This window comes from Zootermopsis nevadensis, unplaced genomic scaffold, assembly GCF_977971745.1.
Source record: "Zootermopsis nevadensis isolate Lab colony 2312 unplaced genomic scaffold, Znev_1.0 Znev_ptg000003l, whole genome shotgun sequence".
Classification (NCBI taxonomy): domain Eukaryota; kingdom Metazoa; phylum Arthropoda; class Insecta; order Blattodea; family Termopsidae; genus Zootermopsis; species Zootermopsis nevadensis.
In genome coordinates, this window is record NW_028259135.1 from 11,927,597 (window position 1) to 11,951,423 (window position 23,827).

The 23,827-nt window shown below is 36.5% G+C and overlaps 2 protein-coding genes across 4 annotated transcripts; both read left to right on the plus strand.

Annotated features, from left to right (window-relative positions):
• The first annotated feature begins 595 nt into the window (after positions 1 to 595).
• LOC110838264 (uncharacterized) lies at positions 596 to 9,655 on the plus strand. Of its 3 annotated transcripts, none has more exons than XM_022081310.1 (9): positions 596 to 745; positions 865 to 1,022; positions 1,706 to 1,856; positions 2,654 to 3,310; positions 4,315 to 4,452; positions 4,777 to 4,929; positions 6,147 to 6,255; positions 7,275 to 7,447; positions 7,625 to 9,655. In XM_022081310.1, exons 1-8 carry the CDS (start codon positions 688 to 690, stop codon positions 7,441 to 7,443), a joined length of 1,593 nt encoding a protein of 530 aa, XP_021937002.1. In that variant the 5' UTR covers positions 596 to 687; the 3' UTR covers positions 7,444 to 7,447; positions 7,625 to 9,655. The 3 variants fall into 3 exon arrangements, with proteins under 3 accessions (XP_021937002.1, XP_021937003.1, XP_021937001.1); XM_022081311.1 differs by having other exon boundaries at positions 9,120 to 9,655; XM_022081309.1 differs by having other exon boundaries at positions 7,275 to 9,655.
• Positions 9,656 to 10,612: 957 nt separating this feature from the next.
• Positions 10,613 to 23,474, plus strand: eIF3b (eukaryotic translation initiation factor 3 subunit b). The gene is made up of 13 exons (XM_022081334.2): positions 10,613 to 10,788; positions 11,314 to 11,509; positions 12,092 to 12,211; positions 12,409 to 12,595; positions 13,256 to 13,413; positions 14,568 to 14,769; positions 15,845 to 15,987; positions 16,982 to 17,123; positions 17,461 to 17,656; positions 18,594 to 18,811; positions 19,332 to 19,535; positions 20,524 to 20,632; positions 21,069 to 23,474. Exons 1-13 carry the CDS (start codon positions 10,656 to 10,658, stop codon positions 21,161 to 21,163), a joined length of 2,103 nt encoding a protein of 700 aa, XP_021937026.1. The 5' UTR covers positions 10,613 to 10,655; the 3' UTR covers positions 21,164 to 23,474.
• Positions 23,475 to 23,827: the final 353 nt, after the last annotated feature.

The following is a 23,827-nucleotide window of genomic DNA, read 5'->3' on the forward strand; positions in this document are numbered from 1 at the left end:
AAATGGTTTTGTTTATCAGTACTTCATTTTCATATTGAATAATTGAAGTAATATTCTCTGATCCAATGTACCAGGAGTTCTTTACCCAAGGGTATGCTCATCAGTCATCTCCATATTGTGCCAAGGTTAAGAATGCATGGAGCTAAACTTCCATTTTCCTAGGTCCAACCACCTCTTCAAATCAATACCAAAAGACACCGCTACCTACGCTGTAAGAAATTTCTCTAACGTTCACAGTATCTTCAAATTAATAAATAAAAGCATCATCATTATTGGAACAGCCCGACTCCACCAGACTAAACACCCGCCCCAAATATATCCATGGTTGCCAACTGTTTCTACGTTCGTACTGTTCCATCAAGAAGTACAAGCACACATAACCTCTATAGTTTTTATTTGGTTGTACCCAATTCTGGTTGCATTAATATAATAATTCAGATTACTAGAAAAAAGTTCGACCATTCATTACTTTTCCATGGTTACGACAAGCCGACTGGCGATATTTGTTTGATTTATGTTAATGAGTTCAAGCAAAGCCTCTCAGCTCAAAGATGTCACTGACGAACGTTTTGCCAACTTTCCTTTGACACTTTCCGCGTTCCGAGGGGTACACGGTTTACAGAAGTTGGCAAGCCGTGGTATATATTGCAGGTTTTGTGGCGATATGTTTTGTGAGATAGAATTACAATGATAGGTGTTAGAATATGTTTATTCCTTTTAGGTTTTCTGTGTAATGTATGCACTGGTAAGTTATTTTAAACAATTTTGTATAATTTACAGTTTGTAAAACAACTGAAATGCCATAAGCAGGAAGTATACAAAATCGTGTGTCGTTTACTATGCTAATGCTAATTCTATTTCCAGGTGAGAGCGCTTTTGTAACACTTTCCAGCAACGGGCCAGTGGTATTGGGTGCAAATATCACATTTAAGGCAGAATTATTTACTTCTTATGGAACACCACCCTCAGGATCATTTCGTTTTCACTGGCGAGACAATGCAATATCCCAGCATACTAGTGTGGTTAGCTACCTCATTATTTTTAGTTTTAACTTTCATTTACACTGGCTTACACATCCATAGCACATCCTGGACAAGGAAGTATGATTGTCAGTACATAAATGTTTCTAGAATCATGAACCTGTCATTTATTATGATCATACATTTGATCATTTGAATTGACTGATTATGAAACTTGCGTTTCACTGTTTGGCATCCACTGATAGGCAACAATTCTTAATGAGTACATACAGATACGAATATGCAATACATGGCCTTATTTGTTTGAATGCTATCCTACACTGAACACAGTAAAAGTTTAAATCATATGGTTCAGTATTATTATTATTATTATACTGTATTGTAATTGTAACTTACACTTTCAGAAAAAATGGTTTAACATTAATTTATGGACAAAATGTTTGTTGTAATTATAAAATTGTTATAACTTCATTTTTAAAATCATCTATTATTTGTCTTGTAAGTTGTGTACTGCAGTACTATTTTAATAAACAAATGAAAGAAAATAATTTAATGACCGGTTATGAAGCCAGGTACATTGTAGTTGTTCTTGCCTATCTAATAAGTGTAAATAAAACATTAAATCAGATCATAATATGGTATATTATAGCTGTTCCAGATTTGTGGACTTCATGCTGTCATACCTTTTTTGCTTCGACCCTAATCATTCTGTTACTATTTTGCAGAGTGAGGGACCAGAGACAATAGCATTCTGGAATGTGTCATATCCAGCACATACATATGCCCCAGGACCTTATGAAGTTGAAGTTATAGTTGACAAATACGTGATTTTCTATTGGCCTATTTGTAGCCAGAGAATCAATTTTAATATTACAGGTAATGAAATGAATATAAATATTTAGTGTATAAATGTGACATCTCTCTTCATTCTGATTTATATTACTGCACATTCTGAAGTTTGCAGCTTCTTATTATTATTATTCTTGGAAGCAGGTTATGTTTTTAGCTTAATGTTACTTATTCTACAAAATTAAAGTCTGAGAGGATTACTATGGTTGTGAACCATTTTTATGAATCACCATGCAGTGAATAGCATTTTATTCATTGTAGTGTGTGCCAGTGTTGCGAATGAGCCAAAAGAGTGAGCATGGAATAGTTTGGCACTTCCACCATTTAGTTCTAAATTTAAATGTTTCCCTTAGATTGGTAACCTATTTCTAATTTAGTTCTAAACCTAAATTCTGTAATCAGTCTAGTTAACCAACTTCTTATTCAGTTCTAAGACTGAATTCTTTACTCAGATCAGGTGATTAACTTCTTTCTTTCTAAAAGTACTGTTTAGCAGAAGCTATAGCCTGAGGATTCCTTAATGACAATCAACTAAACTTCACTCTTCATGACCCTCAGTGTCTGTCATCATACCTAGACAATTTAGTCAAACAAAATGAAGAAATTTTTTTATCACAGTAAAGGTGGAAGCCATACGCACTAGGCTTGCAGTTGGTGTAATTTTTTAATAATGTTTGGGGAAACGCCTGTTTCTTGTTGCATCAGGAGGTTACTGGCAAATGTGATGGTATTACCTGTTGAAATACCAATTGTTTTTGCGCACACATACATGTGGATATGGATTAATCAGTATAATAACTTTGAACGTTTTTTGTTTTTTGTAGCTCTGCTTAATGGGCAAATGTCGTTGCTACAGTCAGGCCATCTGAGGGAAACTGGTCTTGTATCTAGTAAGGAGCAAGTGACTCATCGCGTTGATCTGACGGAGGCAGATAGTGCATTCCTTACGCAGAGTGCTACAAGCATTTTGACATACTGGTTTGTGGACTGCACTTTCTACGGCCAGACACCGGGATATGAATTCAACTTCAGCTATACTCAGCCTGGAAAAATACATAATGTTGAGGCACTCATAATAGCCTCATATGAACCTCCATCCACAACCACAACAACCACAAGTACTACCCCTACTCCGCCAACTGTTTCCCCTAATACCACTTCTGCTACAACACCATCAACGAAAACCACTATTACAGTCATACCAACTAGTAGCACTGTTCTTCCTTCTACCTCGGCAGCAACAACTACTTCTACTGTGGCTCCAAAAAATATTTCATTTCAAATAAATTCCAATGAGATCAACGCCATGCATATATCTCATGTTCAGAACATGCCACTTATACTTCCCGCAGTTAACACGCATAATGAAACACTGAAAAACAACACAGTTTTTGTTCCTTATGTGTGCCTGAATTCATCCATCATACCTCCTGATCCAAACAAAACTTACGGCTACTTCCATAGGCGACTTGTTGTCAGAGGTAAGAACTCGTATGAAATTTGAGGTTCTCATGGCTGTGAAGATATCTTCTGAGTTGTAATGCCATGTAGAAAGTAGATACCTGCATTTCAGAGAAACATACCATCTCCATCTTCAGGGCTGAGAACAGAGACTGTGTTTCTCCAAAATATTTGTATCTACAAGTCCACACTGCGTTACAACACAGAAGAACAACATCAACTTCGATGAACTCGGGCCATCTTTCCTAATGAAAGTATTTATAATTGTAAGAGATGATTATAACGTAAAACAAAATCTATCGCCATTCCATTGTGTGTATCCAGTAAGATAATACACATTAATTTTGACATTAATGTGTGTTATCATACTGGATACTGGGAATGACCCGTTCTTCAAGTGCCTGAGCACTGCGGGTCCCAACTTTTTTGTTGGCTTGATCTATAGACATTCAGTAGGATTCCTTAGACGAGGGATTGGCCCGTCGTGAGGCCTCTATCTGTACACAGGACAGCACAACACAGAAAGATGCGGACAGACATCCATGGCTTGAGTGGGATTCGAACCCACGGTCCAAGTGGCACAAGGCCCACGCTTTAGACTGAGCGGCCACTGCGGACCCCGTGTGTTATCATATGTTCTTATTTTACCTACTGTTGAAAGGTTGAGAGAAAATTAAGATTGGATAGCTGAAGTCTAATGTGAGATTGCTCAATCAATTAACAGTTTGGCCATTTAAAGAATTTATTGATCATATTACTTTGTGATGCGTTAAATTTGGACACATAACCAGTCAGCAGACTTCTTGTTTTTAATTTTGGTACATTTTGGTCTGTTATAATCTTTGACTGTGCAGAGTGATATATTCTTTACAACAGTAGATTTATTTCTGCAAAGAAATTGGCAATGAGTTGTGAAAAGTGTATAGGAATATATTCCATGCATTTCATTACAGGGCATCCGTTAAACTTATTATGTTTATTCTGTGTTTATGAAACTGAATTTTGGTGTATTTTAATACTGCAGCTCCAGTGGAAAATGTTTCTGTGTTGGGCACAAATTGGCTGCAGCATGGCGATATGTTGAATCTTCAAGTGTATTGCAATGGCTCTGCGATATTTGAATACTGCATTAGAATCTTACCTGGCTCATACAATGTCACAGGTAAGTTTCCTTATTTCCTTGTATGCAGTTTGAAATATCAGCTTAGAGGAATGGAATTGCAAAGTGTCGTATGTGTACTGGAACTCATTTTTTCTGGCAGCATTATGACTTGATATCATAATAAGATCGTAAATCTGATTTAGGAGTGTTCTAAACCTCAAAAAATGAAGAAGACAAAAGTACTGCAACATTAAAATTATTTGTTGTTGTATCTGTTTTATTTTTATTTTATTCGAAGGTCTCGTAGATACAAAAGCGTAAGTCTAGATCTGAACCTGTAGCTATCATTTTCAGACTTTTTAAACTTCGTATTCTTTTTTGCAGGCAACGAGACTTGTACATATTTTGCTACAAGACCAGACTGCCGATTTGAAGTAGTGCATTATTTTCGTGAACCATCGCAGTATACTGTTTTAATCATTATCAAAAATGATGTGTCCAAGGTTGTAACAAAAGTTGGAATTAACATCTACGAAGGTGAGATTCTCCTATTGTCCTTGTCTGTAATCATGTTATTAATTTAAGCAAGTTGGTTATATATTGATATAATTTTTCTAGAGTGTTTCATTTTACATCTTAATGCATAATATACATTCAAGGATCTTTCATTTCTGATTCTAATACCAAAAATTTAATATTATGTCTGGGATACTACATCAGTCTGAGTTTATTCGTTGCACATGTTGATCACCTGAGAATATGGAAGAAGCAGGCTTTACCTTGGGTACAAAAAATCACATGGGTACTTTCTTTTGCTAATCAAATATGTTTTTAGGACAACGGGTAACTATGACAGTGAATTTATGAACTTCAACACATTATCAAATTATATAAATTATATATGAAATTATTTTATTCAAAGGTAACTTTAATTTCAACAAAGAATTATGTAATATATTAATATTATGTCACCAATCGCCTGAGGTATGTTTAAAATAACCTGTACATGACATTTCAGAAGTTGGCTGTGTTCACATCCTCACGTGATTGATTTTATTTTTTATATTACTAATGATGGTTGGGATTAAACCTGGGACCATTGCCTCCAGTATGAAAATAAAAAAATAATACCATTTTGTCAGTGTAATGACAACTGGTTGCCTAACGCCACAAAGAGAGTCAGCTCCTGAAATATTGCATATAGAATATAATACCTCAGACAGTGTCCAACCTATAATTTGTATAATGAATCGGTGGCCACGTGGTCTGAGGCAGGGGCCTGGCCACTGGGACTGTGGGTTCGAGTCCCACTCGAGGCATGGATGTTTGTCCGCGTCCTTTCTCTTCCAGTCTGATGGATAAACACTGGTCACGGAAGGCAAGGCGAAACCACCGTGGTATCTTCGCAAGAAACAACCCTGAAATGGGGTTGCAAACCAATCCTAGGATTGATAAACCCCCCGAAAAAAATCAGTCATTGTCACCATCCTGTAGTGAATCGAAGAACTATGTAGTTAATGAGGATCTATATGGTGTAAGTGTATAGGGAGAATGGTAAAACTGTGAAACAGATTTCATTTGCCCAATCATGAGGATTGTCTGACCCAAGGGGACCTTGAAAAACAACTTTCTTTGAAGTGTATGAAGATTCTGTGGGCTTGGGCTTGTACCAGATCACATTGCTTCACTGGGTGCCCTAGTTGCAATGTTCCATATTCAGTCCAGAATGAAGCACTTTTTTGTTGTTGTTGCAGTTACAAAACATGCTCAGCTGTCCGTAATAGTGGTGCCAGTATCCTGCAGTCTTATTGCTGTGATTCTCATTGTGTTTGGCATAGCGTACTATGTCCAGAGCAAAAACAGGCAAGTGTTACGTACACCATTTGTGTGTGAGCATGTATGAGGTCTGTTCAAAATGTATCGCACCTTAATTTTTTCCACGGAAACAAATGAAGCACGGGAGGTGTCCTCCGGTGGGGGGGTGTAGGGGACCTTCATGCGCATGCGTGAATTTTTTCCCGCCCGCAGAGAGCATCAGTCGCTGGCAGTCAGCCTGTGAGTGAGTTTGATGTTTTGAGGCAGTTTGATTTCTGATGAAAATCCACATCATATGAAGAAGGAAACACTGTTTGTTGATAAGTTGTTTTGCTTCTTGTAGATTCAAGTATTTTCTAGCCAAGTTTTATAAATTTAAAGCCAAAGACCTGTCATTCATTTTAACAAAATTATTGTTTCAAACAGTTTTAATGATGGCATATACATATTTTGTTATTTTTTGGAATAAAAATTTAAACTTGAAATTATTATTATTAGGATAGTGTAATCTGCCAGGGCATATGTCTAGGGTGGCAGAGACAAGGAAGGCAAACTGAATTTCTGGCGAAGTAAAAGCTGTCCCACTGTACGCCATGTAGGCGCTTGGGGGGAGTGGAGGTATAGCTCCTACTCATTCTTGACCTCGGCACTAGATGGGGATGAGTGGTCAGCGTCACGCCCCGGCCGGCTTTACCGCCGGGAAAGGACCCCAGTACCCATTGGATACGAGGCTGGGTGGGCCCCAGAGCCGGTCTGGACGCAGAGGCTAGAGGAAAAATCCTCTGCCCCCGCCGGGGATCGAACCCCGGCCGGCCAGCCCATAGCTAGTCACTATACTGACTGAGCTTGGAAAATTTCCACATGAATGATCTTGAAATTGCCATTAAGATAGGTTATGAGGGTGCAAGGTGAATGGATAAGACTAGACATTGTGTCCAGTGGCATGTATTGGTACTAGTGGTGTTAGAACTTTGCAGTTAGTTGTATTTGTAGCGTGTGAACTGTTATGTAATTTTGTAGTCTGTGATTATGTGAATCTTTTCAGTATATCTTTTGGTCTCATACAGGTACATAATAGAAGTAGCAGATTTTGATTTTGGACAAGTAAATGACATGGAATACAAGACATTTAGAGAGAGGCTTCGAGAATCTATGTCCACTACAGTGAACCGTTCTGATATTCCAGAACCTGGCGGTTCGTGGTCACCGAGTCGCAAGTATGGTCCAATGAATTAAGAAGGCAAGTGTATTCTGATTGGTAGTTACTTGTTTTGGAGTGATGGAATGTGATATTACTGGTAGCATAATACAGCATTTTTGCAATTATATAGCTTGAAGTGCTGTAAAATATTCATCATATAATCATTTTAAGTAGTCATGTGTTGATTTTCAAAAATCTGTGGCATTTTATTTTCAGTATTTTTTAATGTGATAACTTATGAAGATAATATATGCATCTTGAAGATTATTCAAAGTGACATTATGGAGAGAAGCTTTGTTGTAGTTATATTTTTGTGATACTAGTTTGGTTTGATTGTTTTTTGTGAGTTCTGTCCTAAAGTTTTGTAGACGTTACTTCAAATTATCAACCCTAAATATACAGTTTATCCAGCTTTATGTGATATACATTTTGAGATGTAGATTACAAATTAACATGAATGAAGTCTGAGGTTAAAATTCCCTTTATATTAGAAAATGAATTTCTGATGAGTTGTAGCAAAGATAATTTACATCTTTAACTGCTTTGCATTGAATGATTTTAATTGTTATAATGTGGTGTGGTCACCTTATTTGCTGTCTGTTTATAAGGTTTTTGCAAAGCGACTTCCGACATCAGTTGAACTCCTACCTCCCTATCTGGTGGAGTTGTCTGGATTATTCCAGTTGACATACATTCTTTGCAGTTTCTTTTCCATCTTTGAAGTATGTCGGAAAGACCCAGTAAAATAAGAATTGAGTAGCTTAGAAACACTTGGAAGAGCATGAGAGTGTGGAATAGTTGGCAAGAGAAATCTTGTTTTTCTGGTTTCCTGTTCCTCTCTGAACTATATGCAACTTATAACATATACAACAAATATATTTAATTAACATATCGGGAATACACTTGCATTTTTCCATTGTATTGTTTTTGAATGCTTGAAAATAATAAATATTTGTTTTTTTAGTTATATTTTCCTCTATATGAGATGTATATATGGTATTTAAGACTGCGATTGTTATTTTTATCGTCATCGTCATAATTCATTTCTATTTCTGTGAGAATGGGTAATACTATGATAAAACTCTCTCCATTTTCTTTGTTTTGTATCTGTACATTCTTTCCCACTTGTGTTATATATTTTATCTCATTTGGTTTCTTCCCTATGTTGTATGTCCCCATGTTTATTTAACGTATACTTTAATTTTCAATTTTCTTGGGCTGTTGATCATGTCTGTTTTCACTTCTGTATGTCTGTTTCACACTAGTTTGATGCTTTGATGAAAGGAACTTAAACATGTACTATTAAATGTTACAGGGATGTTGATTTTGTATGTTTGCAATTTTCTGTTATATACTGAGAAAATATGCATTTACATTTTCATTCCACAATACATCATGTTTAGCTTTATGCTAAAAATTGTAGAAAAACTAACAGTTTAAATGTATATTGTGTGACAGTGTTTAAGGAATGAAAAATATTTTTGGCACCAAGTCCAATAAAAATATCTTAAAAAGACTGGACATCTGTCCTGAACAGTTCGTGGTTTTGACACCATAATTATTTCACTAAAAATGCTAAAAATTGTGAGTTGTAGAGAGCATGCAATGTCAATGAAATGATTATGTTAAAAGAACTTGCTCCGTATCTTCATCGTACCTTGCGTAGAAGACGATAAGGATAAATTAACATAACTGACACTTTAATATACAGGAACAATAATTTGATTAAAAGAAGCTTAATGCAGTTCCTTTGTGAGGAATCGTTGCCCTCACCCAATGCACACCCCATTACCCACTGGTCTGGCCAAGGTTCTGCATTGACTGACTGGTTCCTGTGCTTCACATGTGGATTACTCGCCATGATGAGGTAGGCAACAACAACATCTGAAATGTCAGTAAACTTCTGCCAGACTACATGATGCAACACCTCAGAAGACAGGCATCTTCAGAGGGAGGGTTGTTTACCTTCATTTCAACACTGTCGAAAGAAAGGAAATTTCCAGTTCTTATGATTGATAATGATGTGAAATGTTGTAAAGGGATTACTTTGCTGAAAAGTGGTTATGTGTGCTTGAGTTTGGGTGTTTGAAGTGTTACTTTATAATATTTCAGAGGTAGGAGATGATACATATTGAATTAAAGTGAATTTTGCATTTAGAGAAAGGAAATTATAAAATATTGTCATACATATTTGTTTGTACAGAAATGTTCTGAAATAAAATCTCATGTACCTAGTAGTGCACAGTACCTGTGGGCTAATGTGTTGCATTTAGTTGTCAAACTCCGTGGTAAGTTGATCTGGCTAATCGCGTTCAGTATTGTTTCTTAATTCCACTTACGCTTGTAAATGAGTTGCAAAACAAACAATAGGCTGGAAGAATTTTCCCAATGAATTTTTAATGCACAATTCATGGTTACACTAATTTTATTAATAGTAAGAGAAATATAAAACCCTGAATAGAGCAAATATTGTCATGAATCAGTTGTATTTACAGCGATGGCCTGATAGCAGACTTCTGTTTTTTTATGCCTAATAATGAGCATAAGTTGTATTTGATTACAAGAGTAGAGTCTGTTTTTGACGTAAATACGTCTGTACGGAAGGGTCATTCGGCAAAACAGCGTTAGGAAAATGTGTAAGATCCATACCAAAAATGTGTAAATATGGACCGACATTGGTCAGCTGCATGCATAACAATGCTTTACTCCTTTACCTAGGAATCTAATTGTTACGTCATCGGTTTACTGGGCATTGTGTTACATTACTGCCGTCAACAATCCGCTTTCGTTATTGCGGAAAGGGATGAGCTGTGAATCGCTTGTAGAAGTAGTGCGTCGTAGACTAGATAATTTTGTGCTGGTAAAAACGTTTTGGAATATCACAAGTACTTATATAAGAATTATTACATTTCATTACATTACAGAGACGTATCTACGTCAGATTCTCCGGAACCGTGGTTCCACTGTCAACGTTTTGTTCCAATTTTGAAATTTATGTGGTTTTTTAACCCTAGGAAGTATCATGAGTATAAACTAGAAATTTATGATTAGTTTGGGGTGGGCCATCGTGCAGTCTTAATTTTTCATCTTAGAACCTATATGATATATCAGATATCAACGTGTGAGTTTAGCGCTTCGTACGTCAACTACAAAAACTAATGTCTGTGCTTTGCACAGATAATTCCAACATTGCTACTTCCGTGTTAAGGCTTGTGCTAAATATGCGCAACGTGCCGCAGGTTCCAAGATGGCGAAGAAAAAAGAATCGGAGAAGTCTTCTCCAAATAACGAACTAAATAAGCAGGATAAGAATGAAAATAATGACGAAGAACCGAACTTTAGTGATGCTGAAGGATTTGTTGACAATATATCCGATGAAGGTAATTTATGTATATTTTGTTCTTGTAACGTTGGAATTGCATATGGTGTATTCACAAAGGCAATGGTTAGCGTGTTGCATGGATGCCGGTTTCAATTCCAAACATAGTGACTTATTTCTAAGGCAAAAATGCATATGTTAGTTTAATGAGAATCATTTATCCGGTGACAGAAGTAGAGCCAGTGGGCAAAACATTTTAAGGTTCGGTTTGCCTTGCTCAAAGTACTGCCGGAGTTGCGTACGCCGTATGTATGCAATCTCCGGGGTCCGTAGTTTGTGACCACATCACTGCCAAAGCGATATACTTATGCCTTTCCTTCCCAAAGTAATTACATTCCACAATTTTCTGAAGATATTCATGGTGTGGTTTTGTAAGTCACGTAATAGGCGTCTTTCACAATGATCTTATTTAGTATATAACCCTATATGGAACCATTGTACAGTTCTTACACACAAACATTTTATTGTGGAAATATTTCTTTGTTATTTTCATTTCTGTGATTGGTCAGGTTTTCTATACTTGTAGAACTCCTTGGTGACCTTCTAAAACAGAAGCCTCGCGAAACTGATGGGGTTGAATCAGTAATTGTGGTGGATGGAGTGCCACAGGTTGGACCTGAACGTCTAGAGAAGCTGACAACTGTTATTAACAAGATATTTTCAAAGTTTGGAACTATTGTTAATGAGTATTACCCTACAAATGAAAATGGGCAAACCAAAGGGTAAGAATATGTAATAAAAGTGCTGAATAAGTTACAGGTGTCCCATGATTGCACAGCAAAAAGAAAGAAACCCAGCATGTTTAAAGATGGTAATAATTGATGGAATTTCTGTATGAGTCATGAAAGAATAAGACCATTGGTTGTCTGAGAGTTTCCATTCACATAAACTTTAGTGCACTACACTTGCTTGCTGTGGTGTAATAAGGAATTAATTTGCAAATAAATTTATGGCATACTGTAATATAACCATATGTTTAATAAACTGTAAAAATATATTTCAAAAGGAGTGATTATTATGTCTGTAAATTACTCTTATACAATTTCTGCAGATGTATATTCTACCGCTGGCCCAATTTCAAACTTCTTTTGCCTCTCAGTATTCATGTTTAGCCGCATGTGTGCGCAGTGCCCCACAGAATAACCGTCTGTTATACATGAGCTGTGTGTTGCTACTCACATGGGCATGCAAAATTAAGAGGAAATTGTTATAGTTAAGGTGGTACTTGTAATGAATAAGGATTGATTTTTTTTTTGTCAAAATCTGTGATTGTATGTGATGTGAATTATTGTATTTTGTTTCAGATACATATTCTTGGAATATAGCAACCCTAAACATGCTCAAGAGGCTGTCAAGTTGGCAAATAACCATAAGCTTGATCGGCAGCACACTTTTCTTGTGAACCTTTTTACAGATTTCAAGAAGTAAGTAAGGACTTAAGTAAAAGATCTTTCTGTGGATTTCTTAATTGTATTCAAGGATGAAGAGAGTATCTATATTATTAGTTTTATTTATTTGAAGTTTAATTTTTTACAATATATTTTCTTTTTAAAATCAGGCAAACCTCGTGAATGACACATAGCTTAATTACCAGTTTCTGTTGAATTTTCTTTGTAATAAGATATGAAGAGGTACCGGATGAGTGGGAGCCTCCTGAACCACAGCCGTATGTGGATCAGGGCAATCTCCACTACTACATGCTGGATCAAGATGCTTATGACCAGTACTATATCGTCACAGGCGGAGGCAGCAACGTTCAGATATGGCAGAACACTGCCCCCGATCCAACAAAGCTTGAAGAACGAGCGGTGAGATTGAGGACAGTTACTCAAATTCTGAGTAATTCATCAGTTTTATGGTTCTCACCGAATAATAACATTTTTAATGATGTGGCGGGTGTTCAGAATAGGGATGTGCCAGTAGTTTGAGTTTGGTGTTCGGTGAAGTTTAATATTAGGTCAAAGCGAAAAATTATGCAGTAGAATCCCTATAAAATATTTCTTAGTAAAGGTACCTGGTGATTTCAGGTTAAGATAATTGGCTCTCATTCTTGGAGTTCTGGGTTTGGTGCCAGGTCACATCAATGTATGGAATTTTCTGCTTAGAAGCTAGCCTTCATTTTTGCATGATGTGAATGTAAAGAATACCAGGCCCCAGTCATGTAGTAGAATCCACATTAAACTATGAGTCTGCTCTGTTGACCACCATCTTCATGATCACCCTATCATTGAGAGTAACAGAATCTGCCCTACAAATGCTTCCACCTGAGAAATTAGTTCTAAAACTTTGCCTAGGTGGGCAGAGACCAGACAGTGCCTCGGAGCAATAGATACAAACAGTATAAATGATACTTATTTTTTGAATTGCTTCCAAAATCCTGATTGGATAATGATTTTACACTGGAAAGGTAAATCGTATTGAATGGGTGATGTTGATATTTCAAAGTGCGCTATGTTTTTCTTATATAGAGATGGTCTGAAACATATGTACGGTGGTCACCTCTTGGTTCTTATCTCGCTACATTCCACAAGAAAGGAGTTGCTCTGTGGGGTGGAGTTAAGTTCAGCCAGAAGATGAGATTCTCTCATGTCGGTGTACAGTTTATTGACTTTTCGCCGTGTGAAAAGTACGTACCCTTATTAATTTTAGTAGTAGTACGTACGTAAGCCATAGTTCAAGAAATGATGAATGAACTTCACAAAGTATCTTGTGTGTGCTGTACAGTAAAATATTAGTATAATGAGCATTATTTTAATTAGAATGGAAATGTTATGAAATTATTGTCATTCCCCATCTTGTGTGAAGATTTTTAATTATACTGAAATTTATTCACATGGGAATTACAGTTTCTTGGAAATAATACTGGTTTTGTTGTACATTCGAGTTAAATGTTGTATTTTCAGAGGTTCTGGGTCTGAACCTTTGGCTGGAGACTGACAATTTTAATTTATTTTCATGGTTTTCATCAGTCCCTCCATTCAAATGCTGTGCACAGTCACTTCATTATCCCTTCCATTTCATACTACATAATCTGTTTACTAAATTATGGTTAATCAATCTGAAATTAAATGGTTACTGTAACTAACTGAATTAACATTTCAATGTGTTAGAACCAAGAAAGTTGCTGTATTGAACTCTTGTGTAGTGTAGGTAGTATCAGCCAGCACAGTGTTCTGTCAGCATCAAATAACCATTTTTAACGTCCTGTGTTTGTAATAAGTTTCTGTATAAAGTTCCTATTAGGAAAAAATATGCAGAAGCTTATAAATTATTTACATAACTGTGTCATTATATGAAATTGTTATAAATTTTGAATTTCTATGAACATAAAAGTTCTCAGGCCCCACTTAATGGTACCTGCACCTTGTCGTGGTGGTGGGGCTTGAGTACCTCAGTGACCCCAAGAGCTACTGGTAGGGCCTCTCAAGCCAGATTGGTCGAGGGGGAGAGGTCAGACTAAGACAGGTACCCTGGTCCTCCAGGTTGGGGGTTGGTCGCAAGGCTAACAACCTTGCACCGTAAAAAGGAAGATGTTTCAAAACCTCAATGAAAGCCTCGGACAGACGGACCTAACAGAAGGACCGAATGGAAGAAGAGAATTGAGGAGGCCATGGACCGAATACTGTGCATATTCCATTGATCTTCATTGAAATTATCGTTCCGTTTCTGAATGCTGACAATAGAACGTGTATGACGGATGTTTGTTTTCGTTGCCTGTTTACCCTGCATAAACAGGAATGTGTATTTGAAAGATGGCTGAATTTTGACTTTGTTTTCTAGATATATGGTGACCTACTCCCCACACGCTGATGATCACCCAAGTGATATGAAGAGACTTATTATCTGGGACATTCGTACTGGTATCGAGAAAAGACACTTCTCTGCAGATGGACCGGCAGTATGGCCCATCTTCCGCTGGTCACAGGATGATAGATTCTTTGCCCGCATTGGATCAGATGTTCTCAGTGTTTATGAGACACCGGTGTGTGTTTGTTCTTACTCTCTGACAGTCAGTAATAAAGTTCAGCTGTGCTGGGATGAGAGAACTTTTTGACATATGATGATGTTTTATGGCTTAATCTTTTCTGAGCACAATAATATTACACTTCATAAATTCTAATACAGTGGACCCTCAAACTTTGAACGGTTTGATGTTCGAACAACTTGAAACTCGAACAAAGAATCATGTGGTAGGTCGCTTTCTCTCTCTACTTGCTCGCACACGCAGTTGCTTGGTTAGTTCTCCCGTGACTGGTTCAGTGAGCATCTCGCAAATTCAGTCTGTTTTTTAAGCGTTGTATTTATTTCTTTGAGTTATTTTTATGTTATCTTTAATAATATCCATTCATAATGGCACGAAAGAAAATTTCTAGAGGTGAAAAGCCTAAGAGAAATATACTTGTTTTATCATTATTTACCAATATGATCTTTTGAAATAGGCACTTAAAATGTTTTATATTGGGTACATTTTGGGGGTCTGGAACGGATTAATTCAATTTACATTATTTCTTATGGGGAAATTTAACTCGAAAGTCGAACCGTCTCCTAGAACGGATTGTGTTCGAAGTTTGAGGTTCCACTGTACTTCAGAATTTTATGGGGAGAGAGAGAGACGCGGTGAGCTGATAGGCACGAAGACAGTTTTTACCAAACATGTAGTGAGTGAGATAATTTAGTGGAAAACATGATTTTACTGACTTAAAATTTCTTCAAATTAAAACATAGAAGCACAAAAATAATTTAAATGTACAGGGAAGTATACATAATTTTATTCTCTTATTTGAAGCACATGTCTTAAAATGTATAGCCATTTGCATTTTGAAAGTAATTATAACTATGAGAAAACTGTGGATTTTAAATTGTAAATTCTATCTTCTTGATTCTGTTGTCAGAATGCTTTATTTAATAGCAGCAAAGAATTTTGGGAGAAACAACATCCCTTTTGCTCTTAAGTGCTTCCATTAATGTAGCAGGCTTTTTATTATCTTTGCTCTGTACAGTTATGGATTACGCCTCTCCAGGCTTGTTAAAGTTTTATGGTCATTTTAAATTTTCAGTCCTTTGGTTTGCTTGAAAAGAAGAGTGTCAAGATCCCAGGGATTCGTGATTTCAGTTGGTCACCTACTGACAATGTATTGGCATATTGGGTTGCCGAGGATAAGGATGTCCCTGCGAGAGTTACGCTGTTAGAAATACCTAGGTAACCACATTCATATTTTCTTTGCCTTCGATCGGTAAAGCTACTTCAACAGACTGAAAGCACTACCAAGCAGTTTCATAAAAAAAGTCAAATAATGCTTGCAAGAGAGATTACTGTGCACAAGATGACAGATGGAACATATTAAAATATCAGTCTCTAAGCAACGGCCTGAACAAAATGTTGGTTGTAGCATTGAGCCCACTGAGCGTCTCCATGGCATAGTCGGTTCTTTGGCTAAAGCGGCCCATCCACGTACGAGTCTGACTTGCGAGTCTGGCTCGGCGAGCTTGACTCGTGAGCCGGGCTCAGATATATTTCACCACACACGCATAGCAGACTTGGCTCGTGACACCCCACCCACAAACGAGTTTGGCTCGATGGATCCCAAGCTGAGCCGGACTCGCAAGCTAGACTCGTACGTGGATGGGTCGCTTAAGAAAAGGCTACTTTTGTTTCCAGTGTGGTTTGAATGTTTGCTTCGTGTCTCTTATTCTTTTTTAATGGGCGCAGACACTGGAGTCTAAGGCAATAATAATATTGTATCGTATCATCCATCCAATGGCTCTACAGCCCATATTAGGCCTTGGCCTCCTCAATTTTCTCCCTCCATAAAGATCTATTATTTGTGGCCATTTTCCAATTTCGACATTGGATCAGACCGGCAACATCCCGTCTCTCAGCATCTTCCCATCTTCCTCTAGGTCTTCCCACCATTCTGTCCCTTCATACTTAGCATTTAGGGTATCGTATCATAATTATTGTATATTGATATATTCATCTGGATATGTTCTGTAATAATGACTTCATGGTTCTGCGTTCTGTGAACATGCCTCTTTTGCTGCTCTAATTTGTCATCTATAACTTTATCTATCCATCTTACTCTTGGTGTTCCTAAAGGGAATTTATTAACATCGTCATTCTTGAAGTAATTCAGGTGTTATTAATGTGTAGTGCATGTTGATAATCTGACGCTCTTTCACGTGTCTCGTTACAGTCGTATTGAAATCCGAGCCAAGAACTTGTTCAATGTAGCAGATTGCAAGATGCATTGGCAGAAATCTGGGGATTACCTATGTGTGAACGTCAATCGCTACAGCAAAATTATCCGCAAGGAGAAAAATGAAGTAAAATACAGTGTAAGTTTGTCAGTTAATGATAGTAAACTTAAAAAAAAAAGTTGTGCTGTCAGTAAGAGATCTTGCTTTTGTATTGTTTGTTACCACTTCTGCTTCATGTTTGGGAGATCGGCAAATACTATAAGATTGAGAAACCTACCCTCTTCAGTGGAATAGAATACACTTGTTGGGCAAAACTTTTTTTGTTTCTGAATTTGGAAATTTAAATAGAACAGTTTAGTTTGTCAGCTTTAAAACATATTCTTTGACATGTAGCACACCTCACTGGATTAAGTGGTTATCTGTTCCACGTAGATCATTGTTACATAGTTAATTAACAGCCTATCATTAATTTCAGGGCATGTATTACAATTTTGAGATCTTCCATATGCGTGAAAAGCAGATCCCAGTGGACAGTGTGGAAATAAAAGAAGTAATACATGCATTTGCCTGGGAGCCCGTTGGTTCCAAGTTTGCTATAATCCATGGCGATGGGCCAAATATTAGTGTCAGCTTCTACGGAGTTAAGACCGGCCAGACGCCGTCCCTACTCAGTAAGTGGCAATGATTTCTTTGGAATATAAATAGTTAACATAGGCATAAGTCCATAAAACTTTATGTTAAACTTCACTACTATTTCTTCTTTTTTTCTTCTTCTTCTTCTTCTTCTTGCTCTTAAAGTTTAGCCAGTGCCTCCTTCAATATGATAGCCCATTCGGTCCTATCTTCAGCTCTCTTCCTCCATCTCCGTACTCCTAACTCCTCCAAATCCTTCTCGACACAATCCAACCAACTCAGCCTGGGCCGCCCTCTATCTCTTCTCCCATCTGGTTTTCCCATAAAAATTTTCTTCACAGTCCTGGTGTTCTCCGTTCTGATTAAGTGACCTACCCAATCAAGTTATCTGACTTTTAAAGTTACAATATTTGGTTTGTTGTACAATTTCTCAATTTCCAAATTACTGCAGATTCTCCATCCATTTTGGTCTTTAATAGGACCATAAATTTTCCTCGTGATTTTCCTCTCCCATCGTTTTAGTTTATGTTTTATTTGCTCGGTCACGGCCCATGCTTCACGACCATACGTCACTATTGGTTTAATTATATTATAAATCTGCAATTTAGTTTGTTTTGATAGATACTACTATTTGTTATGTGTTGTTATTTTGATGATACATCTCGGCTTAGAAACGGCTTCGGTTGTATATTGTTATCTTGTTCGGTGCTTAGTTGTAAAGGTGCTTGTTGCTAAATTTATGAACAGCTGCAAAAGATATTTTTACAAATATTTTTGAAGAATGAACTCGTGTTCTGCTCATGAGCACACCCGTAGGTGTAATTGGCATTGCTATGGGCCTAGTAACTAGGGTATGTTTTTAGAGTGCCACAGGGAGGTTAGGAGTCTTACATCGGGTGGACCTATTTTTGATTTCACGCCTCTACTGGCACACTTTGTATTGTAATTTTATAAACCAACACTTTAATATTACAGAACGATTTGAAAAGAAGACTTGCAACTCGCTGTTTTGGGCACCATCTGGTCAGTTTATTGTATTGGCTGGCCTACGTAATCTCGGAGGCACATTGGAGTTTGTCGACACTAATGATTTCAGCATCATGAACTCTACGGAGCATTTTGCTTGTTCGGATGTCGAGTGGGATCCCACTGGACGATATGTGGTTACTGCGGTCTCATTCTGGAAAACTAAGGTCAGTCGGTTGAATTGTCAACAATCGAGTTATTGTCTATCGGATGGAATAGTGAGACCCGGTGAGGACGTACGTGCATGTAACCAGACTGGTAGCATTTAGACACACTTACAAGTGTGTTACATGGTTAATGGTTCTTCAACATTATCATGACAATGTTATTATTGTTGGTACTGAAAATGTTATGAAGATGATGAAATCAAGAAGGGTGGGGCTTGAAGCATATTTGGGAAAATGAGAAATGCTTACAAAATTTTGGTTTGAAAGTCTGGAGTGTAGAGTGCACTGAGAAGGCCTGGTCATAGATCATATGAGAATATTAAATGGATGTTATTTTAGATAGGGTTTGGGGGTATGCATTCGATTTATCTGGCTCAGGATAGGGATTATTAACGGGATCTTACAAACATGGTAATGAACTTGTAATAGTGGGTTTTAGTTGTATACTTTTCCAGTTGTTTGTGTTTTTGTAGTGCAGTGTTGTTAATTTCAAGTTTTCAGTAATGTGGGTGGATTTCAGGTTGATACAGGTTTTTGGATCTGGTCGTTCCAAGGGAAGATCTTGAAGCGGCTTAATATTGAGACATTTTGTGGACTTCAGTGGCGGCCTCGTCTTCAATCATTGCTTATCCCAAAGCAGCAGCAAGAAATTCGGAAGAATTTGAAAAAATATAGTGCTCAGTTTGAAAGCAAGGACCGTATGCGTCAGTCCAGAGCATCAAAAGTAAGTGAAGAGAATGTATTTACCTATATTTCGCTTATTTAGGTACAAAACCTTGCATCTTCATTTTTTAAATATTGATTATTTTCTAAGATACTTTACTAACCAGAAGAATTCTCTCAAAATTATCAATCTTGCCCAAATCTTTCTGATCCACCCCTTGAAAATGAATCCGTATGATGTTTTCTTTGTTGTGATGATTTTGGTACTGGGATGAGGTTTGGTGATTTATTTTCATTTATTGGTCCACTTCTACAAACTGTGCAGTGCGTTGTAGTGCAATGATGAGCAACCAATTTTGCACAGACATTAAATGTGGTGGCAATTATGGCTTAATCTTTTCTGAGCATTACCATTACTGCGGCAGAATGTTAGAAAGGAAGAGTGGATACAGATTTGCAGTCTGACTTCACAGTAAACTGGGCAAATAAAAAGAAATTTATAGGTAATGTTTCTGAGAGAACATGAATATCAAGAGTAACTAAGCTTGGAGTCTGTTTTTGCTTTCCATAGAATTAATTGTATTTGAATAAGAGTAACAGAACTGCTTTTTTAGTTTCAGTTACAGGACTATAAAATCCTTATATTTACTCAGTAGCGTAATCCAATGTAGAAATAAAGTCCCTTGGTATTGATTACAAAACTTCTGTGAGCATTATTCCTTCAGTCTTCACTCATAAATATTGTTGCATAGCCCCGCACATTTTCTGGCGTGCTCAATAAAACAGTATAGAATAACTAATTCTTAGTCTTTTTTCGATGTAATATGAGTGCAGTTATTTTGTCTTGCCAAATTGGTAAATTTGTGAAATTGTCCAGGTATCATTTTAGTGGAAAAATAAGATTTTGAATATTAACTTTGTTGGATCTTAATTGAATTCCATTATCTGTTAATTATTTCATATACTTAATAATTACATCTCATGAACATGGAAGTACAACTCTTTGCATATTCATAGGATGGCTGTGGTAACTGTTCTGTTCATTGTAGGAACTAATTGAGAAACGCGCAAAGCTGATGAAGGAATTCCAAGAATATCGAGCAAAGCGTCTAGAACAGTGGCACGAAGAGAAGACATGTCGTCTTGAACTACGAAACAGTAAGTGAAACTATCTGTCAGTACGTGTAGATGATTTTTATAAGAGATTCAGGTATTAATTTGCGACGTAAAATTTAGAGTCTTGAGATGCAGATGTGCTGAAGAAAGTTCAGTTTGAATTAAAGCTGTGTTGCATTGCGATGATCTCGCAAAAAGGGGGTCACAGCAGGAGCCTTAAATGTCGCGGTCCCGATCAAACCCATGTACTGATGGGTCATGAATCCTGCTAACCACCAATGCACACCATGCTGAACAGTGTGTACTGGATACAAAAAAAAATGCCATGAAGTTTTTTTAAAGATTTGTGTTTTTGTCATTAGCATGTTAGCTTTTCACTCATGAGAACGTGTTCTGGAGATTGGTGTTTAAAAAATATGACTTTTATGTGTTATATTAGAATGATTATAAATTGTCTTTCTTTTTATTTCATTGCCAGACATCGACACAGATGAGCTGGATTCAGATACGAAGAATGTTGAAGAGGAAGTAGTTGAATTTTTCATCAAGGAAGAGATAACAGTTATTGACTAGGAAACGTGTGGCACCACTGCTTGAGTTATTCTCGGAAGTCTCTGCTATCATAACGAGAAATAATAAAGAAAGAAGTTTAATATAACTGCTGCTGTCGCTACTAATAATAAACTATAAAGTGATTATTGTGTGTGTGTATTAACCTTAATCAAGGGGAATAAGTGTTTGTTTGTTTTTTTGTTTCATATGATCATATTTTTGACTTTTCCTTGACTCAAAATGTTGGGTCAGGACTATTTTAATTTTTGGAAGCAGTATATCGAATATCCTTGTTTAGTGCTTTTGCTTGGTCTTTTTCAGGAGTTCTTTAATTTACCATACTCTGGGAGTGTGAAGTTTAGCGTATATTATGGGAAATTCTACCATATACCTTATAGAATATATTGTAAAGTAATTAGGTAAAGTTTTAGTGAAATCTTTTACATTTATGTACAAGTCATTAAGAAGAAAAGTATGGTAAATAGAAATGTATGCACATCTTGTCGAACATCGTAATAAAGTAGTTGTCATGTTCTTGTATGCACTGCTACTGTGTCCATGTAGTTAATTTCTAGTGTTTGATAATTGGCTAGAAAATGTTCGACATCTGGGCAGACTGAGTGAACTAACTTCTGTGGCGTACTGTATGTGATCTTGAAGTACGCTGCAGGTTTTTTAATTGAGTCATAAAAGAATAATAAGAGTTTGTACTTTGGAGGATCAATCCGTGCATTAAGTAGAAGTTAAAGTTATTGGCTTGTCACAATTATTAAGGGATTTTTATGTGTTCTATTCTGGATTAATATTTAATAGTTCTTGTGAGGAAGTTCTACCAGATATTACCGCAATATGTTTTCACCATATTATACAGTGTTGTAAAGAATTTTTCTTACTCTGCATTATCATGTAGAATATGTCATTGGTGAAATTTGTACTTTTATTATTTCTTCATTTAATTTTTGGAATTGGTATAGTTTTTCTTTGTGTTATGACATGTATCAGCTGGTAATAATTTTCTCTTATCAGCATTCCTCATGGGCCATGATTTACTGTTATGCAGTAGTCACTAAGTAAAGAACTGCCATCACAAATTCAGGTATGTCCTGAGGGTAACAGTATATACCTTAGAGCAGTGGTATTCAACCTTTTTTGTACCTGTACCCCCATATATAATTTCTCTTCAAGTTTGTACCCCCAAAGTTGTTGGTGTATAATTCAAGTTATACATAATATATAACCTACATCTAAAATAAATTAAATAAATTACTTCCAAAATAATGTATTAAATAATATGTTTTAAATGAGAAAAAGGAGAATCAAGCTAATAAATAAATATATTATTGCCTATCATATAAAAATTAATAAAGAAACAAAGGTATTTTAACAAAGCAAAATTATATGTTTAAATCCTGCCCAATAGTGTTGTCAGGTTTCAAAGCACTATGTGGAGTAAAGTGAAACTAGCCACCCAGATAAGAATCACATAAAGGAGAGAGAGAGAAAATGGCGCTCCCAAATCGAATGTCCTTATGTCCGGGTCTCCTGTGGCTAACCCTAAATCTGGTCCTGATTATTCAGTGTTTATCATAAAATAATATATATTTTTTTAAATTTCATGTACCCCCTAAGATGTCTTCGCGTACCCCAGGTTGATTACCACTGCCTTAGAGCATGCGTGGACCTGAATAATTTATTTGAAAGCTGTTGTGCAACATGTTTCATTCTCTACCTGAAATAATTATATTTCTCATATCCCATTTTTGATGGGATCTTCAGACCGATAAATCAGTCGTCATTGGCTTGGGATGAATGTACACGTACATGCATCAGCGTTTTAGGCATGTGTGTAACTATAAGTTAAAGACGTGCCTATTACATTTGTTATATCTATCTTTCCACCTGTTTGCATGTAATGACCTGGGAACAGCTGATGGATTTTCATGAAATTTTATATTGTGATTTAACTAAATTTTGTCAGTACATTCCATTCTTGTTTAAAATCAGGCACTTTAGATTAAGACCTGTATGTGTTCTGTGCGCAGAAATGACAGGAGAATTCTCTTGGTGATATTTCTCACACTGCTTTGATTATGATGGTTACCTTAGAAATCCATGTGTGGGGAATTTTTAGCCACTCTTGAAATCACATGGGGAATCTTTCTTGATGATGTCATCAGCCAGACACCCCCTCTCATGAAAAGGTTATATAGGTCTTACCTTATTTTCTACTTTCTTTTTGCAAAAGATAACATAGGTATGGACACAGCATTGTTTAACGCTATGTCCTAATTGGAATTTTTTTCAAATCATGAAATAAAATTGCTGAACTGTATGGATGCAATGTTTATAAATTTTTCTCAGCACAGGTACCAGGTCTGGATATACTTTTATAACAGCAGGAAGTATTTATATTAGAACGTCCCTGTTTAAATTACTGCTAAGAACATCAACACAGCAATATTCTTTTAGCACATAAAATGTGTAAAATACTTATTTTGATGTGAGTGTGGCTAAAGATGAAGTTTGCATCTGATCACTGCCTGTTATTTTCTGCATTTTATATGGTAGTAAAATATTGTGTTGATGGTATAGTTCTTAATTAACTTAGTTAATTTTAGTAGAAACATTAGATTTCCCTTGAAATTTCATTTTCTGTATTGGAATGAATTTCTTGATTTAATAATT

Bases quoted from the DNA above. Each gene is read 5' to 3' on its own strand.
- LOC110838264 (XM_022081309.1), top strand. From the start codon at position 688: ATGATAGGTGTTAGAATATGTTTATTCCTTTTAGGTTTTCTGTGTAAT. The intron at 746-864 runs GTAAGTTATTTT...TTCTATTTCCAG, and splicing joins TCTGTGTAATGTATGCACTG to GTGAGAGCGCTTTTGTAACA. The intron at 1,023-1,705 runs GTTAGCTACCTC...ACTATTTTGCAG, and splicing joins TATCCCAGCATACTAGTGTG to AGTGAGGGACCAGAGACAAT.
- eIF3b (XM_022081334.2), top strand. From the start codon at position 10,656: ATGGCGAAGAAAAAAGAATCGGAGAAGTCTTCTCCAAATAACGAACTA. The intron at 18,812-19,331 runs GTCAGTCGGTTG...GGTGGATTTCAG, and splicing joins TCTCATTCTGGAAAACTAAG to GTTGATACAGGTTTTTGGAT. The intron at 20,633-21,068 runs GTAAGTGAAACT...TTTCATTGCCAG, and splicing joins TCGTCTTGAACTACGAAACA to ACATCGACACAGATGAGCTG.